General features: G+C 41.2%; 1 protein-coding gene across 1 annotated transcript in view; it reads right to left on the minus strand.

Annotated features, from left to right (window-relative positions):
- Window positions 1–26,058, minus strand: part of STK32A (serine/threonine kinase 32A) — a 171,553-nt gene that overhangs the window by 43,160 nt on the left and 102,335 nt on the right. Inside the window, exons 5-6 of the mRNA XM_004384932.1 lie at window positions 13,856–13,893; window positions 3,898–3,987 (exon numbers count right to left, since the gene is read on the minus strand). Of these exons, the coding sequence (XP_004384989.1) occupies window positions 3,898–3,987; window positions 13,856–13,893 (128 nt within the window). The remainder of the gene's footprint in view (window positions 1–3,897; window positions 3,988–13,855; window positions 13,894–26,058) is intronic.

Consider the following 26,058-nt stretch of genomic DNA (forward strand, 5'->3'; position numbering starts at 1 on the left):
ATTTGATGTTCTAGGGTTTCAGGATTGTTGATTCTCTGTTTGGCTTAGTTTTTCGGATCTTTGTTGTGGAGGGACGGCGTGGTGCTTCTGCCTAGACCGCCATGTTGTCGGAGTCCAGATATGAAATTTTAACGTCACAATGAAGTATCATTTTTAATTATCTTCTTGAGAAGATTAAAGATACTGATAACGCAACATTGATAAGGAATTAGGGAAGTGAATATCCTCAGATACTTCCAGAGACAGTGTGAATAGAAATCAATAGGAGCTTTCAAGAAGGAAATGCATTAGCATATATAACATTTGATCCGGAATTCTTTTAATAGGGATTTACCACAAAGAAATAATTAAGCTGCAGGACATAATTTTGGTACAAGGATTCTTAATACAGATTTATTTATATTATAAAATTAGAAACAACTTTATATTCAACAATAGAGAATTGATTAAATAAATTTTTACATATCCCTATAATTGTATAACATCTGATCATTAAAAATGACAGGCAGTATCTGGATATAGAGATCAGTGAGCACTGTCAGATATTCATTTTGGAATAAAACAAGAAACATTTCTACAGGTTGGCCTGCCTAAACTGGTTACCATTTCAGAACCATAAATAAAAATACCTTGGTGAAAGAAAAGTGTCTCTTTCAAGGAAAAGCTTGATTTTTGAAGTCAGAACTTGGTTTAAATCTAGGCTTTGTCAAATATTAGTCATGTGATCTTGGGCAAGTTGCTTAGCTTTTGATTTTCCTCACTGTAAAATGGTGATAATTATAGTCTGCCTTATGGGATTGTTGAACAAAATAAATGAGTAAATGAATATAAAACACTTAACACATTGTCTGGTACATAGAAAGCCTTCACAGATATTAGTAATTGTTAATTATAAGGTGAGGGTAGGGAGGTGCATAGAGTCTTGTTCAGATTACAATTTCCTAGTTCCATGTTGTTGTGAAAAGACTAAAAATGCCCATTTTTAAAAGGATCAAGTTATACAGATATTGTATTTAAAATCACTGGGGAGAGCAAAAGAAAGGTGGCCTCCCTTTCCTCCTCTCACCATGGAAACCAGCCCTAGAAAACCCAGAAGCACATTTTCTGATTTGGCTCCAAGAAAACGGCCCTTAATGTGGAAACCTGCAGAATAAACTCATCAGGCCAGCAGGCTTTGATATTCCGTTTTATCAGTTGTGTACCATGGATATTATGCAAAAAATAGACTGAATTATGTGTGTCCATTGTTACAGATGTGACAAAAGAGATTTATCCCCCACCCCTACCCAATGGTAATTGGCAGCCGTGGAATTCGCAGTTGTTCAAATATCATATAAAGTATTTTTTCCCATAGTAGATTTCTCTTGGAAAGAAAGGGGGCCCTGCAGGCAGGGGTTCACTTTCCCTCCTTCCTTCTCTTTAGTTACATGGGGAAGAGGATGCAATATTAAAAGAAAGTGGCATTGCTCTTGCCCTTGATTTCAAGTTCAAATCTTTTGCCTGCAAGTTACTCTGACCATATCTAACTGATGCCATTCATGCCACCCTGACTTAAATCTCACCAGTTTAACCAGTCGCATCACCTGCTTCAAGCATCTCAAGTTGTTAGGGTAGAAGCATGAATAGTTTTTATTCTTTTATCATCTGCCAGCAGCTGTGCTATGTCTAACCTCTTTTTTTTTTTTTTTTTGCTGGGTAGCAGGCTACCTTCATGACAGCTCAGGTTGATCATCTAATAGACTTTAATCCCTTTTGTTTATTAAAATATTGACTTTGGGTACTTTAAAATTCAGTCTTGTGAAGTTTAAAACTCACTTCATACCTGATTCAAAGCTATCCCCACTCCGAAGGCTGGATTTGGCCACCTTGGTGTGGAGATGGGAGGCTGATCTGGCTGTCACAAACCTCCTTCTCCCTTCTCATAGAAAGGACTTTCTAATGTTAGGACATAGAGGACAGATAGCAGAGACAGGAATCTTAACATAAATGCCCCCGCCCCTGCTGCAGGGTGAAGGTACTGATCTCTCTCCATTGCTTCTAATAGTTGACATAGTACATGTCTGTGACAGAGATTCCCAGCTCTGGCTGTATATGAGAACTACCCGAGGAGCTTTTCAACCACACTAAGCCCATGCCCTGGCGTTCCTGGATGGCACAAATGATTAACGCTGCTAACTGAAAGGTTGAAAGTTCAAGTCCACCCAGAGGTACTGCGGAAGAAAGGCCTGACAATCTACTTCCAAAAAAACCAGCCACTGAAAACCCTGTGGAGCACAGTTCTACTCTGACACACATGAGGTTGCCATGAATCGGTATCAATTCATCTGCAACTGATGTAAGCTCACCCCTAGAGATTTTGATATAATTGGGCTCCACTGGGACTGTGATGTCTCCATTAAGCCATGGTGACAAGAGCCTCCCTCCCTCCGGGCTGCAACCTAGAGCATCAGAGGGCCCTTATTAAGCTGGATCATATCCCCTGGTGGATACCACGCCCTCCCCACCCCCTATTGCATATCTTTGTCTTCCTGTCTTTGTCTTCCACTGCTATGGTGCCCAGCAAGCCTTGCTCCCCAACTCATTAATCCTCTCCAGCCAATTTAGGTTCTTTCATCTCAAGAGCCAATCAGCAAATCCAGGACTAAATAGACATCCAACCAAGAATAGAATGCAGGTGCCCCTTCTTGCAGTTACCCCTAGACTTCACAGATGATTCTCTGGAGACCTGACTCACCTGCTTTCAGGAAGAACAGAGAGAGTAGAGGAAGAAGTCCCTCTTCTTGAATATAGTATACTCCCCCAAAGGCAATAGTTCTCCCCATATAGTTCTCGGGTGGATGGCAGGTAGGGGTAATTCTGCTGGAACTGTGTCTGTCTACACAGAGATGGCTGACTCCAACAAGTGAACCTTGTTTCTCAGAACTTCTTTTCTACCTTTAGTTCACTGTGTAGTGACTGGGGTCTTACAAGCTAGCAAGGAGCCATCCAAAGTACTATGGATCTCCACTTACCCTAAGAAATAGAGGAATCTTAGGAGGAAATAGAATGCGTGTCTGGTTGCCTCCATGAACAACTGCTTCCTTTATTATGAGACTGGAAGAATTGGACAGTGTCTGCCTACCATTACTAAACATTTTGATCAAAGATTCTATGGAAGAATCCAGAACAAAATGTCAAATTCTCAGTGGACTCTAGACTTTCTGGAGCCCTTGAGGCTGGATGAGCCCCTGAAACTATTGCCCTGAGATAATCTTTAAACTTTAAACCTTAAGCCAAAACTATTCCCCGAAGTCTTCTTTGAACAACAACAACAACAAAAGCTCATCTCAATGAAGTATGTCTGCTTTGAGCATTGTGCTCTTTTAAAGAATTCTCTACGTGAGATCAAATTGACAACAGTAACTCAAAAGGTTGGATGGAAGCTTAGGGAGCAGTGAGTTTAAGGAAATTGTGGTGGAATAATTTGAAAAAAGATAGTGAGAATGGTAGTACAACGTGAAGAATTTAACCAAGGTCACTGAATTGCACATGTAGAAACTGTCGAAATAGGGTATCTTTGGCTATGTATACTTTCACCAAAGTTAAAAAAAAAATTTAAAGCATTTTAAAAATGTAGTTTAAGGCTCTCCTGAGTAAAGATCATCTTGGGTGCTTATTAAACTGGAGAATCTGAGGCTTACTTCAGATCCGTGAAATCCTAAGATCCCCAGGTAAAGTCTGAGAGAAACTTGTCATTTCTAGCTGCAAATCCGTACAGAAGATTTGACCTGTAATAAGTGATGTCTATATGGGGTTGACATGAGTTAGCTGGAGGTTGACTTGATGGCCACTAACTGCATAGGAATGAAAAATAAAAGCCTTTCTCTTAGTAACTACAGTGGCCCACACAGCCCATACCCATGTAAGGCTTGGTGCCAGCCATGGTGGTGATCCGCATCTCCCTGGGCAGCATTGCTGCGATGTTGAAGTCTGTGATATGCACGTGCCCTGAAGAGAGAAGAATCACAGAGAACATTAAGTCTCACTCAACCCAGTGGCACAACCATGCTTCTAATCGAAAGCAACCGCCAGCTTACTTTATTAATTCTTGTTGCCATTTACAATTGGATACAGGTAGTAAAATCTCAGTCATTCTTTTCCCAAGGCCAATATGGTCTCCAACCTGAAACCCTCTAGCAGCAGGAACTCGATATGCAAATTTGTAAATTTGTAGCTGGACCTCAGCAAGTGTTAGCGTTAGTGGTTAAAAGCTTATACTCTGGTCATTCTCCCTAGGCAGTTTTTATCTGCTGGTGACATTTTAGGATGGTTTAGCCCATGTATATCAAGAGGGAGGCAGCCATAAGCTGTTCAAAGTATCAGATCACCAAGAATTTCTTATGGGATCATATTATTTAAAACCAAAGAAATAGACATAGTTATACAAAGTTGGCACTGGTGTGGATACATACACCATATTTTTATGCAAAAAATGTGTGCCTTCTACATTTGTTTGCCAACTGTGCCCTCCCCCTGCAAGGTATTTTCATAAGCACCCCTAAAAACAAACATTGGCATAGAGGTGCTTACAAAAATACCTCACCGGTGGAGGGCACAGCTGGCAAACAAACGTAGAAGACATGCATTATTTGCGTAAAAACACAGTATATTTATTTCTTTGTGCCAAGAAAGAGTCCTTTTATTGTCCCTATTTTTCTGAAATACCATTAGTAATTTTTTGTATTTGTTATCAAGGGAAAGTAGGGGAGAAAAACACAACTTTTCTTTTTCAAGAGACTGAAGAAAGGGTACTAGGCTGGGAGTCAGAAGACCAGATGTGATGGTTAGTCTTATGTGTCACCCTCGCTAGGCTATGTTGTTGTTGTTGTTGGCTGCTGTTGAGTCGGTCCCAAACTCTTGGTGATTCCACGCACAATAGAAAGAACTGCTGCCTGGTCCTGCGCCATCCCCATAACAGGTTGCAGATTGGACTGTTGTGATCCACAGGGTTTTCATTGGCTGATTTTCAGAAGTAGATGGCCAGGCCTTTCTTCCTAGTCCATCTTAGTCTGGAAGTTCTGCTGAAACCCATTCAGTGTCATAGCGTTACCCAAGCCTCCACTGACAGGTGGTGACGGCACTTGAGGTGCGTTGTCCAGGAATCAAAACAGGTCTCCCCCATGGAAGGTGAGAATTCTATCACTGAACCATCAATGCCCCTGTCTAGGCCACAGTCCTTAGTCATTTAATTAAACACTAATCTAGGTATTGTTGTGAAGCGATTTTGTAGATGTGGTTAACATCTATAATCAGTTGACTTTAAGTAAAGGAGATTACCTTCGATAATGTGGGTGGGCCCCATCCAATCATTCGAAGGCCTTAAGAGCAAAAACTGAGGTTTACCAAAGAAAAGAAAACCTGCCTCAAGACAGCAGCATCAACTCCTGCCTGAGTTTCCATCCCAGAAGCCTATGTTATTTTAGACTCAAGACTGCAACATCAACTCCTGCCTGAGTTTCCAGCCGTCTGGCCTGCCCTACAGACTTGGACTTGCCAGCAGGGATGGATTACCCAATAAGCAAGGTATGCACAGGCTTACTTGTGCTTACTTGCTAATCTGCAGTGCACAATTCCACCTGTTTTGCCACATCACAGGTGTGTGTGTATGTGTGTGTGTGTGTGTGTCTGTGTGTCTCCATTTGGCCCTATTTCTCTGGAGATCTCTAACTAACATACCCGGAATATACCCTGAATTATGTCCCTAACATACAATACGACTTTAAGTGCCTTTCCTATGTTGAGCCTCAGTTTCCCCTTTTAGAAAAAGAAAGTCAGATGATCTTTAAAGTCCCTCTCAGCTCTGACACTCATGACAATATAGTGCAGGTCTAACACTTAAGTTTGGCAAGGAACACACCCTACAAAGTGCTTTAGGGTGCTTGCATTTACAGCTGGAACGAACAAAAGGGCACTATCAGAGCTCAAGCAGACAAGCCCGTTATGTTAGCCGTTGGCACAAAAGTCATCTGGTCTTGATGTGTTGGCATTTCCATTTACATGCTTCTGTGGTTTTGATGTGACGTGGCTGTAACTGGAAGGAAGTCATCAGATTCTTCTCCCTTCGTCCCAGAATCCCCACTCCTCGTGTCAAACTTCACTGTCTGCCCTGATAGCACCCAGCCTGCTGCTAAAGAGAAATCTCAGTGTATTCACCACTGGGGCTTTATTTTGTGCAGAAGTGTTTTGTTTTTGTGTATGTGATGACAATTTAATTAAGTAAAAACAGAAATCATCCAGGTAAAAGTGAAGGTGTCCTTGCCCAAAGGGCACCAACAGATGATTTCAATAACTCATTATCATAGTATAGTGTATTTTCTTTTTCTTTTTCTCCCCCTGGTTCTCATGCTCACAGCACTGGTCTGGACCAGTGGTTCCAAGGCTTGATACAAATTTGGTGAGCCTGGAGACTTTGTGGTTAAGGGCTTGTACTCTGGAGTCAGACTGTCCGGCTTCAAGCAGGTTCTACCAGTAACTAGCTGTGTTAGCTTGAAAAAGTTACTAATCCTCTCTGTAAAGTTAGGATAATAATAGTTGTCTTCTCATGAGGTTGTTGGGAAGATTAAATAAATAAGGAAGAAAGTGTACACTTGATATCTGTCAAACGAGTGTAGTTTTACAAAATATACATGGCTGGCCTTCCCCCTCCTGAGACTCCAATTCAGTGGGACTAGAGTAGGAGAGGTGTCCCTGGGTGGTGCAAAGAGTTAACACACTCAGCTGCTAACCAAAATGTTGGAGGTTTGAGTCTACCCAGAGGCGCCTTAGAAGAAAGGCCTGGTGATCTACTTCTGAAAAATCAGCTTTTGAAACCCTATGGAGCACAGTCCTACTCTGACATACATGGGGTTACCATGAGTCAGAGTTGACTTGATGGCAGCTGATACTGATACTGGCAGAAAAGCCAGGCACCTGTATCAAAACAACAATAACAACAAAACCCCACAGGTGATTCAGGTGAGCAACCAGACATGTAACCCTCTACTTTATTCTCAGTCAATTTTCCAGGCCAACTTGGTAGAGGCAGCGGATGTTTTAGAGCCACTTGGTACTCAAAGTGTGGTCACTGGACCAGCAGCAGCACCTGGAAGCTTGTTAGAAATGCAAATTCTCGGGTCCCAGCCCAGATCACCTGAAGCAGAAACTCTGGGGATTGGGCCCAGCAATACGTGTTTTAACAAGCCTTCTAGGTGATTCTGATATCTAATAAAGTTTGAGAACTGCTGTTTCAAAAGACCTGATATAGTAGAAGGTCCTGACTTCAGTAAGCACTCATCAAACATCTGTTGAATGCTGTTGAAAGAATGTTGAATTTACGTTTGTATTTGTACAATTAATGGCACTTTTCACAATGTTTTTACATAAAGTTTCTCCTTTGAAACTCATAGTAGTGCTATGAGCTAGCTCCTATTTTCCAGACGATGAGTCTGAGGCTCAGTTATTTGAGGTTTCCTCAAGTTCACAGGGCTCAGAGTTAGCAGAGCTGTAGTTAGGATCTAAGGAGCCCTGGGGGCGGAGTGGTTAAGCACTTGGCTACTAACCGAAAAGTCAGCAGGTTGAACCCGCTAGCCGCTCTGCGGGAGAAAGATGTGGCACTCTGCTTCTGTAAAGATTACAGCTTTGCAAACCCTATGGGGCAGTTCTACTCTGACCTATAGGGCCACTATGAGTCGGAATAGACTCGATGGCAATGGATTTGGTTTTATCCTTTTGGTAGTTAGGATCTAGAAAGCAGTCCTAGGTGTTTTCCAGGACCCCTTTTGTCCTGGAAACTTTTGTGCTACATCACAAGACCAAACATCTGAATAAGCTGAAACAACTACCTTCTGGTCGGCTCAGAGCTTATCTCCCTGTCAGGCTGCACAGCAAAGGATGGGGGAGAATCATTTGAGGGCCAGGATCTACTGGAACCTCTAGCCTGGTGCCAAGGAAAGGAGAAATTCCCAGAGCCATGGACACCAGTCCTAAGCCTCAATTCCAGGCCCACTATGCTGCCATACTCTCTATCTGCTCATCACTATTATCTATTTGCCAAGCTCCCTTTTGGTCTGGGAAGATGAATCTGGGTGCTGGCTCACAGGGGAGTGTTCAGTCGGCTGCTGATTGGAGGACACAGGAATCGACTTGAGAGTGAGGGAGTTCTCCGACCTCTTTCCAGGGAACCGTTAGGGCAGAGTTTCTCAACCTCAGCACTACCGAGGTCTTGGATGATTCTTTTCGTGGCAGCTGTTCTGTGACTTGTAGGATGTTTTGTAGCATTTCTGGCCTCTACCCACTATATGCCAATGGCATGTCCCACTAATGGCTGGAATCATGACAAACACAAATGTTTCCCAGACATTGACAAATGTCCTCTGTAGGGAAGGGGTTAGGGCAAAATCATCCTCAGTTGAGAACCACTTCCTCAATATGAAGAGCCCTGGTGGCACAGTGGTTAAGTGTTCGGCTACTAACCAAAAGGTAGGCAGTTTGAATCCACCAGGCTCTCCCTGGAAACCCTATGGGGAAGTTCTACTCTGTCTTATAGGGTTGCTATGAGTCAGAATAGCCTTGATGGGAGCGGGTTTGGTTTTTTGGTTTGCTTTAATATGAAGTTGTTTAGGTACAAGGCTCAGAACATTCTAATGTAGCACTCTTAAAGGAAGGGCTTTGTCCTCCTTTTCATCTCTGTCCCTTGAGACACATGATCGTATTAAAAATCTGAATTCGTATTAAGATCATATTAAAAATATGATCACATTATTGAGTTATTGAATTCAGTCCTTGTTGTTGTCATCATTTATACTCTTTTTCACTGAGTCTGTGCTCAGCTTGAGACTATTTCTCAACACAGCACTCCAGATACCATAACCAATCAATTGGCACTGCCCCTAACTGTCAACACTCTCCCCAATCCACCCAAGTGCTTAGAGTCTATGTGCCATATATTTCTGGGATGCTTGTTAAAAATGTGTATTCCTAGGCACTACTTTAAGGATCCCTGGTGGTGCAACGGTTAAGTGCTGTGCTATAAATGGGAAGGTTGGCAGTTTGAACCCCCCCAGAACCTTCGAGGAAGAAAGACCTGGCAGTCTGCTCCTGTTAAGATTACAGCCTTGAAAACCCTATAGGGTAGTTCTACTCTGTCACATAGGGTTGCTATGAGTCAAAATTGACCTCATAACAAAAGGCACTACTTGAGACATAATAAATCTGATTATCTGGGGATAGCGTAGAGTATTCTACTAAGTGTGTGTGTATATATATATGGAGCTCGGGTGGTGCAGTGATTAAAGTAGTCAACTGCTAACTGAAAGGTCCGTGGGAGAAAGATGTGACAGTCTGCTTCCGTAGATATTTGTAGAGATTTACTGCCTTGGAAACCATATGGGGTCACTATGAGTCAGAATCGACTCGACGGCAGTGGGGTATGGGGTATATACATACGTGTACTTATGTGAATACATGTATATATGAGTTGGAATCCACTCCACGGCAACAGGTTTGGTTTTTGGTTTGGGGTGTGTGTGTGTGTGTGTGCGCGCGTATACATATAGCATGTGTGTGCGTGTGTGTATGTATATATATATATATATATATACATATGGAGCCCTGGTGGCGCAGTGGTTAAAAAGTTTGGCTGCTAACTAGAAGGTTGGCAGTTCGAATCCACCAACTGCTCCTTGGGAAACATTATGGGGCAGTTCTACTCTATCCTATACGGTCGCTATGAGTCAGAATCGACTTGACAGCAATGGGTTTGTTTTTTTGTTTATATATATATATATATATATACTCTCTCCTCTTAATTTTTAGACACACTTTGAGACTCTGCAAAGAGGGAAGTTGTTAAGGTAGCCAGCTCAGTTCTTCCTCACTCACACCTCCAGACTGAGTTTTCACTTTTCCTTGTGTCTAGGAAAGATGTTAAGAAACCTAAATTATAGATGATGCCATAATTGTTATTTTTCTCTGATATGCCAGACAGACATTATTGTTCCTTTGGGTGCAACTTTTTTTTTTTTTCCTGCAAATAATTTAAGAAAAACTTAAAAATTCTAGACACTATGGAATTGATAGACAGGTATTTAAATTGGTAGGATATGAAAATATATATCAAAACAGTTGATAATGGGTTTTTGCCTCATCCAAGTTCTGATGCTATCTTGGGCCCTGAACTAGGAAATGAAACACTTGGTAAGAACAAAAGTAAAAGGTATACTCTACTTTAAAAACATTTTTTTAAAGTAAAATTCTGATGTACAAGGAATGTTCATTCACATCATGGAAAGATTCTCCACTCTACAAAAGGATTTAGCTTCCTTTAAATGTGAGTGTTTTCTGATGAATATGAACCATATGAATAAAACAGTTTTCACCTGTTACTGCATCTCTGAAACAGCCTCATCTAGTTGGTAAGACGTGTTGAGAGTGGTGCTGAATTAAAATCTCGGCAATGTGGTATAATACACAGCTCACTTGGAGGGATGGGCATAGGAGCCATGTCAAAGTGATGGGCAGTTATCCTTCACAGTTGCTAAAATCCCCGTGCATGACACCCATGTGATGGCCCATCAGGGGAGAAATACTATAAATGTGGACAGAGAAGACAAACGAAGGTTTCAAATATGAGCTCCATGTGGAAAATCACACTCCCAAAGGCAGGCACTGATGTGTGGTTCAGCTGATTCTCACAAGAGCAACTCTACACAATGAGCTTGGGGCAGGTATCAGGAATGTATTCATTTAAAAATGGTTAATGATGGTCCCTGAGCTATGCCTGAGAGACACCATTTTTGCAGAATTGGAATAAACAGAAAGCAAAATAACTTTAAAACAATTTTTCCCCTCTGGAAAGGGACCCCTAAAACAATGTTTAGAGAGTGGCTCTCAATCCCATTTCACATAGATCACACTTCCCAGAGCAGCTTTTCCTTTATTACTTGCAGTGCTTCTCAAGTTGAGTTCAGGGTGGGAATATAATATGGAAAATCCCCCTCTTAATTCATTGTCCAAACCAAAAAAACTAGAGAGTGAAAGGGGGCATTATCCATTAATACACTAAATGTATTAATTAACTTACTACTTTTTGCTCTGAATTAACTAAGATGAGAAGAAAGTTTAGGTAACCTTGCAGAAACTCTCACAGCTAGTGAGAGAGTAAATTGGGTTTTGAACCCAGGAAATCTGGTTCTAGAAACCACACTCTTAACTACTATGTAGTTGTTGTTATTAGGTGCCATCGAGTTAATTAGTGGCCCCATGTGACAGAGTGGAACTGTCTCATAGGGTTTTCTAGGCTGTTATCTTTATGGGAGCAAATTGCCAGGTCTTTCTCCTGTGGAGCTGCTAGGTGGGTTTGAACCACCAACCTTTTGGTTAACAGCTGAGCGCTTAATCGTTGTGCCACCAGGGCTGTTTTTTAACCACCATATTATACCATTAATCTTTCACAAGGGTAGTTTCCAAGGGTGATAATTGATTTTCTGAATTTTCTCGTAATCTACAATCACCAAGGTGACCAAGAAAATGAGGAAGAAAAAGATATTGAATGAAAGAGAAGAGGATAATTTCATGGTAGAAATAACATGAAACCATGTCTAAGACCTAATATTAAAATACTATTATCTAAATGGAGTCACTGGGTGGTGCAAACGTTTCACAAGTTAAGCTACTAAACGAAAGGTTGGAGGTTCAAGTCCAAAGAAAAGCCTGGTGATCAACTTCTGAAACATTAGCCATTGAAAATCCTATGGAGCACAGTTCTACTCTGACACACATGGGGTTGTCACGAGTCAGAATTGACTCCATGGAACTAGTTTGGGTTTATTCATTCTCTGAATGGGAGGTAAATCTTGAAAAGCTTTTGACTGATGGACTCTATATGACTACATTCAGGCCCTTTCAAAACGTAGGTATAATAGACATTACTCAGAAAGGCACCTGGTTGAGGGGGAAAATGGGGGCAGAACCCCAACCTAGGTTGTGCTTGGCCAGCCATGCACTGTCATAAGGCCATTGTAGGTAGGGGGAGAACGTTTTCTAAGTTGTGAAAAATGTACCCTCTATAGGGTTCCTATAAGTCAGAATCGACTCGACGGCAATGGGTTTTCATTTTTTACAATGATTAAGGGAAACCCCGGTGGCATAGTAGTTAAGAGCTATAGCTGCTAACCAAAAAGGCAGCAGTTTGATTTCACCATCTGCCCCTTGGAAACTCTATGGGGCAGTTCTACTCTGTCCTACAGGGTCTCTATGAGACAGAATCGACTTAATGGCAATGGGTTTGGATTTTTTATGGCATAAGCTGGAGGAAGGAACCCTGGTGGTACAATGTTGAAGTGCTAAGCTGCTACCCAAAAGGTCGGCTGAGCAAACCCACCAACGGTTCTGCAGGAGAAAAGACCTGGCGATCAGCTCCCATAAAGATTACAGCCTAGGAAACTCTATGGGGCAGTTCTACTCTGTCCTGTAGGGTCACTCTGAGTTGCAATTGTCTCGACGGCAGACAGCATAGGCTAGGGGAGGCCTTCTTCACGGTTGTGAAGCTCTCTAGAGTTTATTCATGAGAGAGGATGCAGCTTCCTATTTAAGGTAGTGATAGCTGGTGTTTTCACAAAAGTCACCTTCACGCTAAGTCTCACATTGCTCACATTTCTGAGATTCAGAGAATCTGTTCCCAAATGTCAGAAGCAATAAAGGGAAGGATGAAATGAGGCATTGGGAGAACGTGGAAAAAATCTTTTAGACAGTCCATAAATAAATGATGACCCTGAGCTTTGAAATTAGAGGTCAAACACGAAATCGTTGCTTAGCCCTCTGAGCACAGGTGGGGTCTGGCAAGTCAGGTTTAAAATTCAACTAGGTAAATAAATAATGAGCAATGGAGGGTACTTGGAGTTTCAGTCCCACTTCCAAATCCCTTATGTAAGAATCAAATGCATAAGGAGCTATGCATAAGGAGCTTTGCAGATTCTGTACTCTCTCACTGAGCAGATTTTAAAATACACAACAAGGATTGTATTGCCACTGTAATAGTTACAAGATGCAGGCTGTGTGTGATACAGATCTTTCCTGAAGGACCAATAAATCTACATGCACATTAAAATAAACATTAGGATTATATACATTCAAACATTGTTTGCTGAAGTTTGTTTTACAAAATACCTTCAATCAGTGTTTTATGAACTTCAGGCATTCACTTTTCACCTTCATGATTACTGCCATATCCCCCACATGACTCTCATATCTGGGGATGATAGTATAGTGTTATCTACTTTATATTTTTCTTTTCACTGACTAACTTAATTCAACTGAAAATGTTTTGGACAGAAAATTTGACATCATTTCTGAAAATGTAAAACCAACTTGCCCTCCTAAGAAGGAAAGCATATGAGTAGATGCAATGAGACAAAATCATGTCACTAATTATTAGGCAGATAGTATTGACTGCCAAGCGCTCTTAAGTTGGCGTCGTCTTCTGTCTTTATGAAAAAAAGGGAAGTGATTAAGTGCCATAAGGATATTAAAGACAAACGAGCGCAGGAAAGCTGTGAGGCTTTTCTTGAAGAAATTAGTAGGAGTGAAATAAAGCTGAAAAGAGAATGACTTTCTCATTATGTAAATTCAGTGTTAATAAGGGCGTGTTGGTGTACTATGCCACTACTTTAAATGAAAGGTTCTCCCATATTGTCCCTGCCCACCCATAAAACAGGATTTCTGCACGTAACTGAGTCAAGCAAGACACCCTTTCCTATGTATAATACTCCTTTCTCAGGAATAATCAATTTGCTCTACATTTCATGTCAAGTAGTTGATTGCAAACAAATTTTTAACTTACCGTGTTCATCAAGTAAGATATTGTCAGGCTTCATATCCCTAGGGGAGTAAAAAGGAAAGAGAAAGTTGTTCATAGCAAAACAAACAAATCAACACAACTAACAGGTAAAACCAGAAATGCTCAAGAATTGCTAAGTAGTGTTGAGGCGATGTACTAGTGCCTCATCACTCACGAGCGTAGTAAATTCTCACAGTTAATCTTTGAGACCATTACCATTAACGTCTCCAATTTACAGATCAGAAAACTGAAGCTCTAGGAGGTTAAGGAACTGAATCAAGTTTACGGAGCTGATAAATGAAAGAGTTGGCCTCTGAACCAGCTCTCTCTCATTCAAGAGCACAGACCCTTAATTGCTACGGTATATGTATCAGTCCATAGAATCAGATAGGGCTTTTAAATTGTCATAAAGCAGTAGCAGTTTTTGTTAGTTGACCCCGACTCATGGCCACTCCATTTGTGCAGAGCAGACCAGCTCCATAGGGTTTTCAAGACTGTAATCTTTCGGAAACCTCTGGGTGGGTTTAACCTACTTAACCATTTGTGTCACCCTCATCATTTTCATCTGTGTAAGTCTAGAGTTACACAGATGACGTGAATGTAAAGACTCCACAGAACGGGAAAAATGTAATATATAATACGGTTATATGTTGAAATTCTAAAGATTGAAAAAAATTTAGGATGATACTACAATGCTTCTAGTTTCTTAATAAATATTATTCCTAGTGTAGCTAATTAAAGGATTTGTATCTATCTTCCATGCATTGATAAGATCTTTAAATTCAGAGAAAAGAACAATTCCCACCTTCTTCCAAAGAAGGAAGTAGTTTCATGGTAAATTCTTGGCGGAATGGCCTATAAAGTTTTCAAAGTTCTTATGAAAAGAATATTATCAAACACAGTACTCCTCAATCAGAAAACTGCATTGTAGTTTTATAACAGCCCTCACTTCTCTCTCAGATTTTTACTGCCCTTCCCTGATGTACCATTAAAGCCCTTCAACCTAAATTCACAAAAGCCATTAGGGAAGAAATTCTGAAATAGGTTCCAGGAACACATTTTCAGCCTAGCAAAGTGGTTTTTATGTTGCTAGAATAAAGTGACCTAGTCTTTGACAGACTGAGTTTGTCAGGGTCCTTTTTTTCTTGAAAATGTTAGTGAGTAACAGGTCCTTTTCTACAAAGAGAACCAAGTACTTGCCACACGTGACAGGCAGATAATCTCATGAACTTTGAATATCTTCTTATTTGGTTGTTAGGTTGTTAAAAATAATTCTGGATTCACAGGGTAATCATCTTATCTGTGGCAAATTTTTTTTCTGGTACAGGTACAATCTGCTAAAAAGATATAGTGTAAGAGGGTATCAAAATGCATGCTTCTCTTGGGCAAACTCTCTCAGACCTCACCCCAAAACCTTTGAGGATCCCATTAGTCCAAGTCTGATGAAGTTCAAACTCGCTACTATGACATAAAGGCCCTTTCATAATCTGACTCTTTGCTCCAGCCATGGAAATCCATAGGGTCTCCAGAATACCACCCCCACCATCTCACCTCCTCACTTCCACATCTTTTTCTTTTGTCTGCATCCGGGCTCTCTCATCACTGTGCTCAGACAACGCCCATTCATCTTTCCCAGCTCAGATGCCACTGCCTGCAGACAGCCTTTCTAACTTTCCAGTTCTGGGTTGAAGGCCCCTCCTATGGGTTCCAATGGCACAGTGTACTTCCTCAATTGTGTGATTTGTCATGCTTATGCTTATTTTTTCTCCACCACATCACAAACACCTTAATATCAGGGATGGTTGCTTGATTACTGTTATATTTGATTACATAGGCACATGGTACGTGGTGATTAGTAAATGAATGAGTAAACGACCCAGGAGAATTTCTAGTATAATGAAGAAAGTGAATCTTAACATTGTATAGCAGAGAACTGTGGAACCCCAGCAAACACTCTCTACAGTTTAAAGCTAGAGATGAACCAGGACTTAGGCTCTTCCCCCCCTGCTTCAGATCTGCATCTATTAGTTTTTACCAGGCAAGGAGGAGGCCCAGAGGAGTCCAGCCCAGGAAGGAAGAGATTTAGGTGTGGCAAGGTCATTACAGTGATTTCTTAATCTGAACCCATGAGGGTAGGCTTGCTAGGATAAATGAATGTCTGTCAATTTGACATTTATGAGCATTCTATTACAAGCTTGAGCATCATTTTCCTTATTTGTTAAGTTCACACATCAGTATAGCCACTACTTTTCCCAAGGACTACCTTGAGCTTAAAGAATAATAAAGAGATCAGAGAGGTAACAATTAATCTGATACTTCTTAAATCTCATATTTACTTATTCATCAAATATTTATATACTTTGATAAGTCACTGTGCTGAGATATAGGAAATACAAAGATAAGTAAGATGTAATTCCCTCAGGGATGAGGGGGGATAGGGAAGGTGCATAAATAACTATGGCAAAAGGATATGAAGGGGTAAAGGAGCATGTTTACTACTAAATTCAAAGAAAATATTTTAAAAATAGGTTTAAAAAAAATTAAATTATATACACTTAGATTCCAACTCCACAGTTTCTCCAAAATGTGATGAGGTAAATTCTAAGTCACTACAGGCGCAGATTGGAGTATGGTAAGTTTGTTATTCATGTACCAGGAGAAAGAAAATGAAAAATACCAGTGTGTTATATTAAAATTCCTGCCAGAATGAGTTGAGGTTTTCTGGTTCTGAATTTTAATGCCGTTCTCTTATTTTTTAGTCTTCTCAAACCTAAATATGAAAAAAAAAAAAAACCTTTTTCTAAAATGTTTACTTCCTTTAAGCCTGTCTATAATATGGTTTAACTTAAAAAAAAAAAAAGAAAACAACAACCAGTTATCATTGAGTGGATTCTGATTCATGGCGACCCCATGTGTGTAGAGTAGAACTGCACATAGGGTTTTCAATAGCTGCATTTTCAGAAGTAGATGGCCAGGACTTTCTTCCAAGGCAGTTCTGGGTGGAGTTGAACTGGCAACATTTTGCTTAGCAGCCGAGCGCTTAACTGTTTTTTGCCAACCCAGGAACTCCTATTGAGATAGGGAAGGGAAAAAAAGGACTGAGCCCCTAGGCTAAGGACCCTGAACTAAAAACATGTGCTTAACTAATGACACAAAACCCATATCTTGGAACATGCAACAAAGAAAGAGCAAACAACCCACCCAGCTCTCAGTGTACTTCCTTGATAAGATGTTTTTCAGAAGAACCCGGCTGGATCTTGTCCCTTGAGCATGCACAGACATCTGCAAGGTGACTGACAGACCTGTGGCAGGAATTGAGCTGGCACCACGAGGGGCTGTGCAGGCGCGGCATCCCATGATAAGTCCTGCCATCCAGTCCCAAGAGCCTTTGTTACGGGTTCCATCTTGGGCTGCCTTCTGTGTGCACACTTAATTTTCATAACCCCACCTCTTTCATGAATAAAGATGATGCCTCTTCCCACCTAAAAACCTTTATAAGCCCTAGCCAATCCTTTCTTCAGGGAGACAAAGGCTAGCATTGTTTTGTTCCTCTTTGTCTCCGCTCGCAAGCTACTTTTGCTCAATAAAGCTTTGTTCGGGCAGAAAACTTGAGCCTCTCCTGGTCATTCTTGGTCAGTAGAAGGCAAGGACCTTATAGGGGCTGCCCAGGTTGGGCAGATGACCCCAGAAACACTATGGTTTAACTTAGGGGTTGCCAAACCTGGGTGTGCTTCAGAATTACCTGGGGAGCTTTGAACAATGCGGATACTCTGATCCAGCTCAGTCAAAAGGCATCAGACTCTGTGGATTGGCCCAGGCATCTGCCCCTAAATAGTGTCCTCCTGGATACTCTGATACGCAGTCACATTTAGAAATATCATCTAGGCATTATCAAAATCCAAAAATGTCAATCTGATTGTAAAATATGAACCTCTTAAAAGCTTATCAATGAATGAAAAGGTGCTGGAAAAGTGCAACACTTACCAATCATGAATAGATTCTTTGGTTAAAACATAAATGTAGATCTCTTAAGACCTGCATATCATTAGAAATATCATCTAGGCATTATCAAAATCCAAAAATGTCAATCTGATTTTAAAATATGAACTCCTTAAAAGCTTATCAGTGAATGAAAAGGTGTTGGAAAAGTGCAACACTTACCAATCATGAAGAGATTCTTTGGTTAAAACATAAATGTAGATCTCTGAAGACCTGCATATCATTAGCAGGTAGCTAGTGATGAGTTCCCTCACACTTGTTATTTACCATTCTTGGTGATTTCAGTCTATGTGGACATTCCGTCCAATATCTTGGCCTCAGTTCCTTGACTTGCCTCCAATAATCTTTTCATCTATTCCATCCCAATCACTCACTCTCATTTCCTTAATTGTGCCCTTGTCGTTACTACAGCCCAGCCTGGAGCAGCATGACCTTCAATACAATTCCCAACTGACATATCTACCACACTAAGGTCACCAATATTGACCCTGTCATTTCTTCTTTATACATCACAATGCTCTTATCTTCAAGTCTCTTCCCCAGTCCATGGTTAAACATTCCCTTGTAAAAATCCTCAATCACCTCACTCTCTCAGTTGTAATCACCTAATAAAACCCCAACATTAGTTAAACCCAACTCTCCAACTTTTTCTTGCCTATAGTTAAGCACTTGAACTTTGCTAGAAAAAAAGACATAGTAATAGTGATTGTTCTCACTTAAATTCATGGTTACCTATCTTACGTAAGTACTCAACATGCCAGGCAATCCTGTAATTCTTGCCTTCTCCAAGATGACCACTTCATACTTCTGGATACTTCTCAACCTCTTATACTCTCTTCTCCCACTCACTCTTCAGTGTACCTTGATGACTGTACCTTCTTACTTCACAAAGATAAGAAAACTATCATTTGTGAACTTACCTACACCCAAGTCTGCCATCCTCCCAATTTTTGTACCATACTCATTGCTCTCCCTCCAGTTGTGTTGAAGAATCCCTGAACCTATCCACGGAAACTCTTCTACTGAATGGACCGCATTCCCTTTCACCTTCACATGGGTTTCCCTCTGTAAGTATACCTTCGTTTTCCTATACCATCTCCCTCTAACTCTTTTTTTAATGAAAATATATAATGATTGAGTCTCTTGGAAATACCTTCCCTTGACCCATATCTATCTCCAATTTCTGCCCTATTTTACTGTTTTCCTTTACAACAAAGCTTCTGGATTGAGCTGTTGATAGGTGAGTGCGGTGTCATTAATTACTTTTGTGTGTGGCTTTTCTAGCCATGGTCTTGTGACTCCTATCCAGGTGGGGCTGTACAAATAAGATAATTGTGGCCTACCAAGGGGATTGGTAAATTTTGCCTTAAAAGAGTCAATTCCCGAGCAGAGAGGAGCCGACCGCCACCAAGGTAGGATAGACCAGTAGGAAAGACTCAGCAGCAAAGACCCAGCAGCAGGAGATGGCGTGGTGCGCTTCCCTGCCCACAGAGAGAGAAAGCTGAGTGCCTTTGGGCAGAGACTGAGGGTCAGGGAGAGGCGTGCCTTCAAGCATAGCTGGGGAGAGGCTTTCCAGATAGAAGAACTATATCCTGAGTGTTCTAGAGCCTGAATTGTAACTGTTACTTCCCTAAAAAATCCCATAATTGTGAGCATGGTCTGTGAGTTCTGTGTGGCCATTGCAATGAATTATCAAACCCAGGAGAGAGTGCTGTGGGAGGGACAGTTGGTGTCAGAATTGGTAAAGATAGCAGAGAGAGGAGGTGTGTCTGACTGCCACCTCCTAGAAATCAGCCTTGGGCCATTGATGTGAAGTTGGAGGAGGTCAGACACTGCCCCCAAGCCGTTTTTACAGTGAGGAATTAGAAACAGCAACTGCCATTCTACTCTCCGCCTACACCTGCTAATCAGGCTTCCATCTCCTCTACTCCTTGAAATTGCTCTTGTTAAGTACGTTGATGACCTCCAGATGGCCAAATCCAATTGTCACACTTCTATTTATCATGCTTAATTTCTCATCAAGTTGATAACTCCTTCCCACCTGACACGCTTTAGTCTCATAGCTTACAAAAAGCCCCATTCTCCTGGTTCTTCTCTTACCACAGAGATCTCTCCCCAGTCTTCTTTGTTGGATCTTGTTCGTTCAACTTCTAAATGTTTGTATTCTCCAGGGCTCAGACTCAGACTCTTTTGTGTGTATGTGTGTGTGAAATATATATATAACAAAACATTTCCAATTCAACAATTTTTACATGTAAAATTTAGTGACATTATGTTCATCATGTTGTGCAACCATCATCACTATCCTTTTCCAAATTATCCTGCCACCATTAACATAAACTCAGTACCCTCTAAGCAATGACTTCCCCTTTCTCCCTCCCTCCTACCTATAGTAACACTAATAACCTTTGTTCTCTATACATTTGCCTATTTAATACAAGTGGGATCACACAATATTTGTCATTTTATGACTGACTTGTTTCACTCAGTATAATGTTTTCAAGGTTCATCTATGTTGTAGCGTGTAGCAGAACTTCATTTCTCTTTATGGCCGAGTAATATTCCACTGTATGTATATACCACTGGCATGGTTAAGGTTGTATGTCAACTTGGCTGGGCCATGATTCTCAGTGGTTTGGCAGTTATGACGTAGCTTGGCAGTTGTATGGTATTGTGATTACTTCCATGATGAGATTTGATATAATGTGATCACCTCCATGATGGGATCTGCTGTGAGTAGCCAATCAGTTGAAATGGAGTTTCCTTGAGCATGTGGCCTCCATCGAATATAAGTGGACACCTGGCAAGGCTCAGGGGCTTTTGCTCACTTTGGATCCTGCAGCTGGCTCCTGTTCATCTAACTTCTGGTTCTGGGAATTTAAGCTAGCAGTTTACCTGCAGTCTTGCCTGCAGATCTTTGGATTCATCGATCTTCACAGCTTGTGAGCAAGAACCCTGCTCTCTGACCTGCTAATCTTGGGTTCACCAGCCCCTTTGGCTACATGAATCAGGAGAAGCCTCCAGCCTGACCCATGGACTTGGGATGTTCTAGTCTCTACAACTGTATGAGCCATTTCTTTGATATAAATTGCTCTCTCTATATATTTATATGCTTTACTGGTATTGCTTCTCTAGACAGCCCAGCCTAAGACATTTGGTACCAAGAGTGGGGTACAGTTCTAACAGATACCTAAAATGTAGAAGCAGTTTTGAAACTGTGACTGGGTAGAAGCTGGAAGTGTTTTAAAGTGCCTAATAGTAAAAGCCTAGATTGCTTTGAAGAGACTGTTGGTGGAATTATGGATTTCAAAGACAATTCTGGTGAGAACTCAGAAGGAAATGAGGAGAGCTGTTACATTGGTGATGGCGCAGATGGTGAGAAGCAGCAGCATAGAAACTGCAGCAGCAGAATCAGGAGACTGGTGCGAGATAGCACTGGAGCCAACCCACAGAGTGAGATCACTGAGTGCCTTTGTGAAAGAGGCTTCCTGGCAGAGTGGGGTGCCTTTGGACACTTACTGGTGGAGCTAGGCTTGCTGACCCACTGAGCAAGAAAGCTGAGTGCCTTCTTGCCAGAGATTACTGGCAGAGTGGGGTGCCTCCAGGCATTTATCAGTAGAGCTAAAGAGCTTTGAAACACTTGCTCCAGCAGGGCAGACACTGGCGATGAGGCCCACGGGGCCAAGAGGCCAAGGAACCAGGAAGCAGAAGCTGAAGAGACAAGAAACACAGGAAGCCAAGCTACCTCAGTCTCAAAGAGTTTGGCCATGACCTCTGAGGTCTCAAAGAGTGGAGTAGCCACTCAGATGGACTAAGAGAATGGGGTCACCCAAAGCCGAGGGAGGAGAGTTGCCATCCCAGTGGGCCTGGAAGGCAGAGCTGAAGCCCAGGGCCAAGGGACCTCTACTCAGAATCTGGAGAGTGTAGACAACACTCACCAAAGTCTGGAGGGCAGGGTCATTGTGTAAATAGTCTCAGAGAACAGAGGATTTTTTTCAAGCCTTGAGGACTAGCGTAACGTGTTCTGCTGACTTGTTTGGTGCCTGTTATCCCTTCTTCTCCTCCAATTTCTCCCATTTTTAATGGAAATGTCTAGCTTGTGCCTGTTCTACCACTGTACTTTGGAAGCAGATAATTTATATTCTAGATTTCACAGATAAGAAGAATTTTTGGATTTTGGCCTCGGAGTTGATTTAAGACTTTTGCTATGATATGATGGGATGAATGTGTTTTACATGTGGCAAGCACATGAATTTTGGGGGGCCAAAGGGTGGAATGTTATGGATTGAATTGTGTTCCCCTCAAAAATCTGTGTCAACTTGGCTGGTCCATGATGTCCACCATTTTGTCATCTGATATGATTTTCCTATATGTTGTAAATCCTACCTCTACGATGTTAGTGAGGTGGGATTAGCAGCAGTTATATTAATGAGGCAGGACTCAATCTACGAAATTAGGTTGTGTCTTAAGTTAATCTCTTTTGAGGTATAAAAGAGAGAATCAAGCAAAGAGACTTGGGGACCTCATACCACCAAGAAACAAGAGCCAGGAGAATAGTGCGTCCTTTGGACTTGGGGTCTCTGTGATGAGAAGTTCCTTGACCAGGGAAGACTGATTGATGACAAGGACCTTCCCCCAGAGCTGACAGACAGAGACAGCCTTACCCTGGAGCTGGCATCCTGAATTTGGACTTCTAGCCTCCTAGACTGTGAGAAAATAAATTTCTCTTTGTTAAAGCCATCTAATTGTGGTATTTCTATTATAGCAGCACTAGATAACTAAGATAACCACATTTTGTTTATCCATTCATCTGTTGATAGACACTTCAGTTATTAACACCTTTTGGCTATTGTGACTACTGCTGCAATGAACACTGGTATACAGGTTTCTGTTTGCATTCTTACTTTCAGTTCATATGGGTCTATACCTAGGAGAGGAATTGCTAGGTCATATGATAGTTCTACGTTTAACTTTTTGAGGACTCACCAAACTGTTTTTCATCCAGGTCTCAGTCTTATATCATCTATACTTCATTTAAATGATTTAATTTAGTCATGTAATTTTAAATATTATTTATATGCCAAATATATATGCCAAACTTATACCTATGGAATTGACTTCTCCCTGTAATTTCAAATTAGTACGTAAAATAGCCTGCTTGATGGTTCCATCTGTATGTCTAACAGCCATGACAAACATTTATGTCCTAAAGAAAACCTTTGCTATCCATCCACCCCCACCCCGCCACACATACACCAACACCCTCCAATTCCAGAATTCCTTATCCCAGTAAATGGCACCGTAATTCTCCCACTATACAAGTGAAAGTCTTGAAATGTTCTTAATTCTTCTCTTTCTTTCAGCTCATAACACCAACCCCTCAGTAGCTCTTGATGACTCTACTTCTAAAACATAATTACCATTTCCACTGCTACCACCATTATCTCTCAATTGAAATATGGTAATAGGACCTTGTTCTCCTTGCTTTCCCTCTTGTCTCTGATACTCTATTACCCACACAGCAGCCAGAACAGTATTTTCATTACACACATTTTCCCTGCCTCACACCCTCCATTGGCTCTCAAACTCACATGGAATAAAATCTAAACCCCTTACCCCTGGCCTTACATGCCTATTTGTGCTCCAGTCCTGCCCACCCCTGAGTTACACCTCATACTACTCTCTCTCTGGCACACACCATGTTCTAGCCACACTGGACTTCTTTATCTCCTCTGCCTGCAACCTTGATTTCCTTAAATATCCTCCATTTAAATCTCTGCTGAAATATAATTTCTTCCAAGTTCTTTTCAGGAGTCCCCAGGTGGTGTGAGCCATTAAACTCTTGGCTACTAACCAAAAGCTTGGCAGTTCAAATCCACCCAGAGGCAACTCAAAAGAAAGACCTGGCAATCTACTGAAAAATCAGCCATTAAAAACTCTTTGGAGCACAGTTCTACTCTGAAACAAATGGGGTCACCATAATTTGGAATCAACTTGACAGTAATTAGCTGGTTTAGTTCTTTCTTGACAATCTAATCTAGAGTAGCACCCCTACTCCATCCTTATCTCATCACTTCTGTTTATTGTCAGCACAGCATCTATCACCACCGGATATTTTCTTATTCCTCCCCCACCCCCCGCCCCTTTCAGAATGCAAGTTCTAAGAGAAAGGACATCTCTGTTGTTCAATACTGTTGCCTCCAGGCTTATGAAAATATCCAGCACAAAGTAAATGCTTAAACAAGTATTTGTCCAAAAAATGAATGATTCCTAGTCTCTTAGCTTCTCAAACTCCTGGAATACTAAGCCCTGTACTTTGTTTTTCCCCTAAGAAGGGAAAAGACCAAAAGCAGAACAAAGCATCATCAATAACAAAAACCCTCTATCTATGACAGATGCTCTGTATTTGCTGTTGGCCAACTTTAAAATTGATGATTTTTAGTAAGTGTACGAAGGTGAATTAGAGTAAGAGAAGTAAAACAGTGGGTTCTGCACAGTTTGAGCCTATGATTTCAGAGATGGGTTATGGAATTTTGGGAGTGGAAAAGTGTAATTCTAGGAAAACAAACATTCTGTGGAAATTCTTCATTGTATCTTGATTTGAAAAAACAGAAAAGGTCGTGTTCTGCTGAGTCAGCTGATTTGACCTGACTGTGGAAACTATAAATAGCAGGGTGGAAACACAACGCTCCCTGTGGCAGGATCCAAGGCAGAACTGATATATCTGCTGTTCTCACTTGAATGACTTTACAAGACATTAGCAGAGTTTAATAGACTAATTACATCCTTTCACTGCAACTACCCTGGAATCAAGCTGCTCCACCTGCAATCTGATAGGGGTGTGAGAATCGAGGGCAAGAAAATCAGTGTATCCAAACCATAACCAGCTCCTTCAATGCCCCACAGCTCTCTAACAGGTCCACAGTTTGTTTTTAATTCTTTCTCACACAACATTGTCTTAGACTCAGTCACCTCGAAGTTCTTGAGAGAGGAAGTATGTATTATTAAGGACAAAGGTTACAAAATTAGATCTATGTTAAGAAAGGTATGGAGGGGCATGTAGGGAGGATTATAAGCAGAAAAACATAGTTTGGAACAGGAGGCACAGTGAAAAGCTGCCAGGTTTGGATTATTATAGTCTAAGTATCCTCCAACTCTCCCTTACCAACTGTGCTTCTTTTGCTTACCTCCAGCATTTATCACAGTTTGTTCAAGGGAATGCGAGTTATAGAGCATTATGAGGTCCTCAATTAAAGGGCATGTGGGTATTTAGGCACTGCAGTAAATATTGCCAGTGGTCCAAGGGAAAAAAAATGTATTATACATATTTGCATACATATTTCAGGAGCAACTGGCTTTTCATGGATAGCATTGCCTTTCATTCCTCATGCAAATATACAAATCCAATTCCATTGCATATTAGTACATAAGATTCTACTCAAAATACCATGAGGTAATAAGGGCAGGGATTCCACCATCATGAAAATGCCATACGGCACATCTTTAAGAACATGTGTTTCTTCTCCCAAAGTGCCACTCAAGATACCAGCAGATTCACCATTCTTTAACTCTCTCATGTGTCTTCTCCTATGGCCTCTGAATTTCTCCTCAATTGTCCCCAGAAATTCAGCTTATATGTCCATTCAGCAAAACAAAAGCTAAATTATTAGACCATCCCATAATCTCACTATTCTTCAATTCTCACAACCCAAGAGACCTACCAGGATACTCACCCAACAAAAATATGTTTATTTGGTAGCAGTGGTGGGGTGGACGGTGGGGAGCAGATGTTAAAGGATGGTTTGGTGAAAAAAGACTAAACTTCTTCAGTAGAGAATTAGAAGCATTTGGAGAAGTTACTGAGAAACGTTTAAATCATGATATGAGGAAGAACTTTCTTTTGCTGATTCACAATCACAAGGTGGCATGAACTATCTCAAAATCTTAAAATGTGACACAGATGTTGTCACAGATCCTGGACAAGCATATGGAAGTGAAGACTGTGGCAGAGAGACCAGCTTGACCACTGACGTTTAGAACACATTTGAACCCGGATCCTCTGAGCTTCACTCAAGCCTTGTTCCAAAGAAGCGTCCATGAAAGCCAGTTCTCTTCATTCATTTATTATTTGGATATCAAAGGAAAGTAGTAGTATGCACATTTTACCAATAAAGAAACAGAGTCTTAGGGACACTAATTTGCCCACA

Source organism: Trichechus manatus, unplaced genomic scaffold (assembly GCF_000243295.1).
Source record: "Trichechus manatus latirostris isolate Lorelei unplaced genomic scaffold, TriManLat1.0 scaffold00130, whole genome shotgun sequence".
Taxonomy (NCBI): Eukaryota; Metazoa; Chordata; class Mammalia; order Sirenia; family Trichechidae; genus Trichechus; species Trichechus manatus.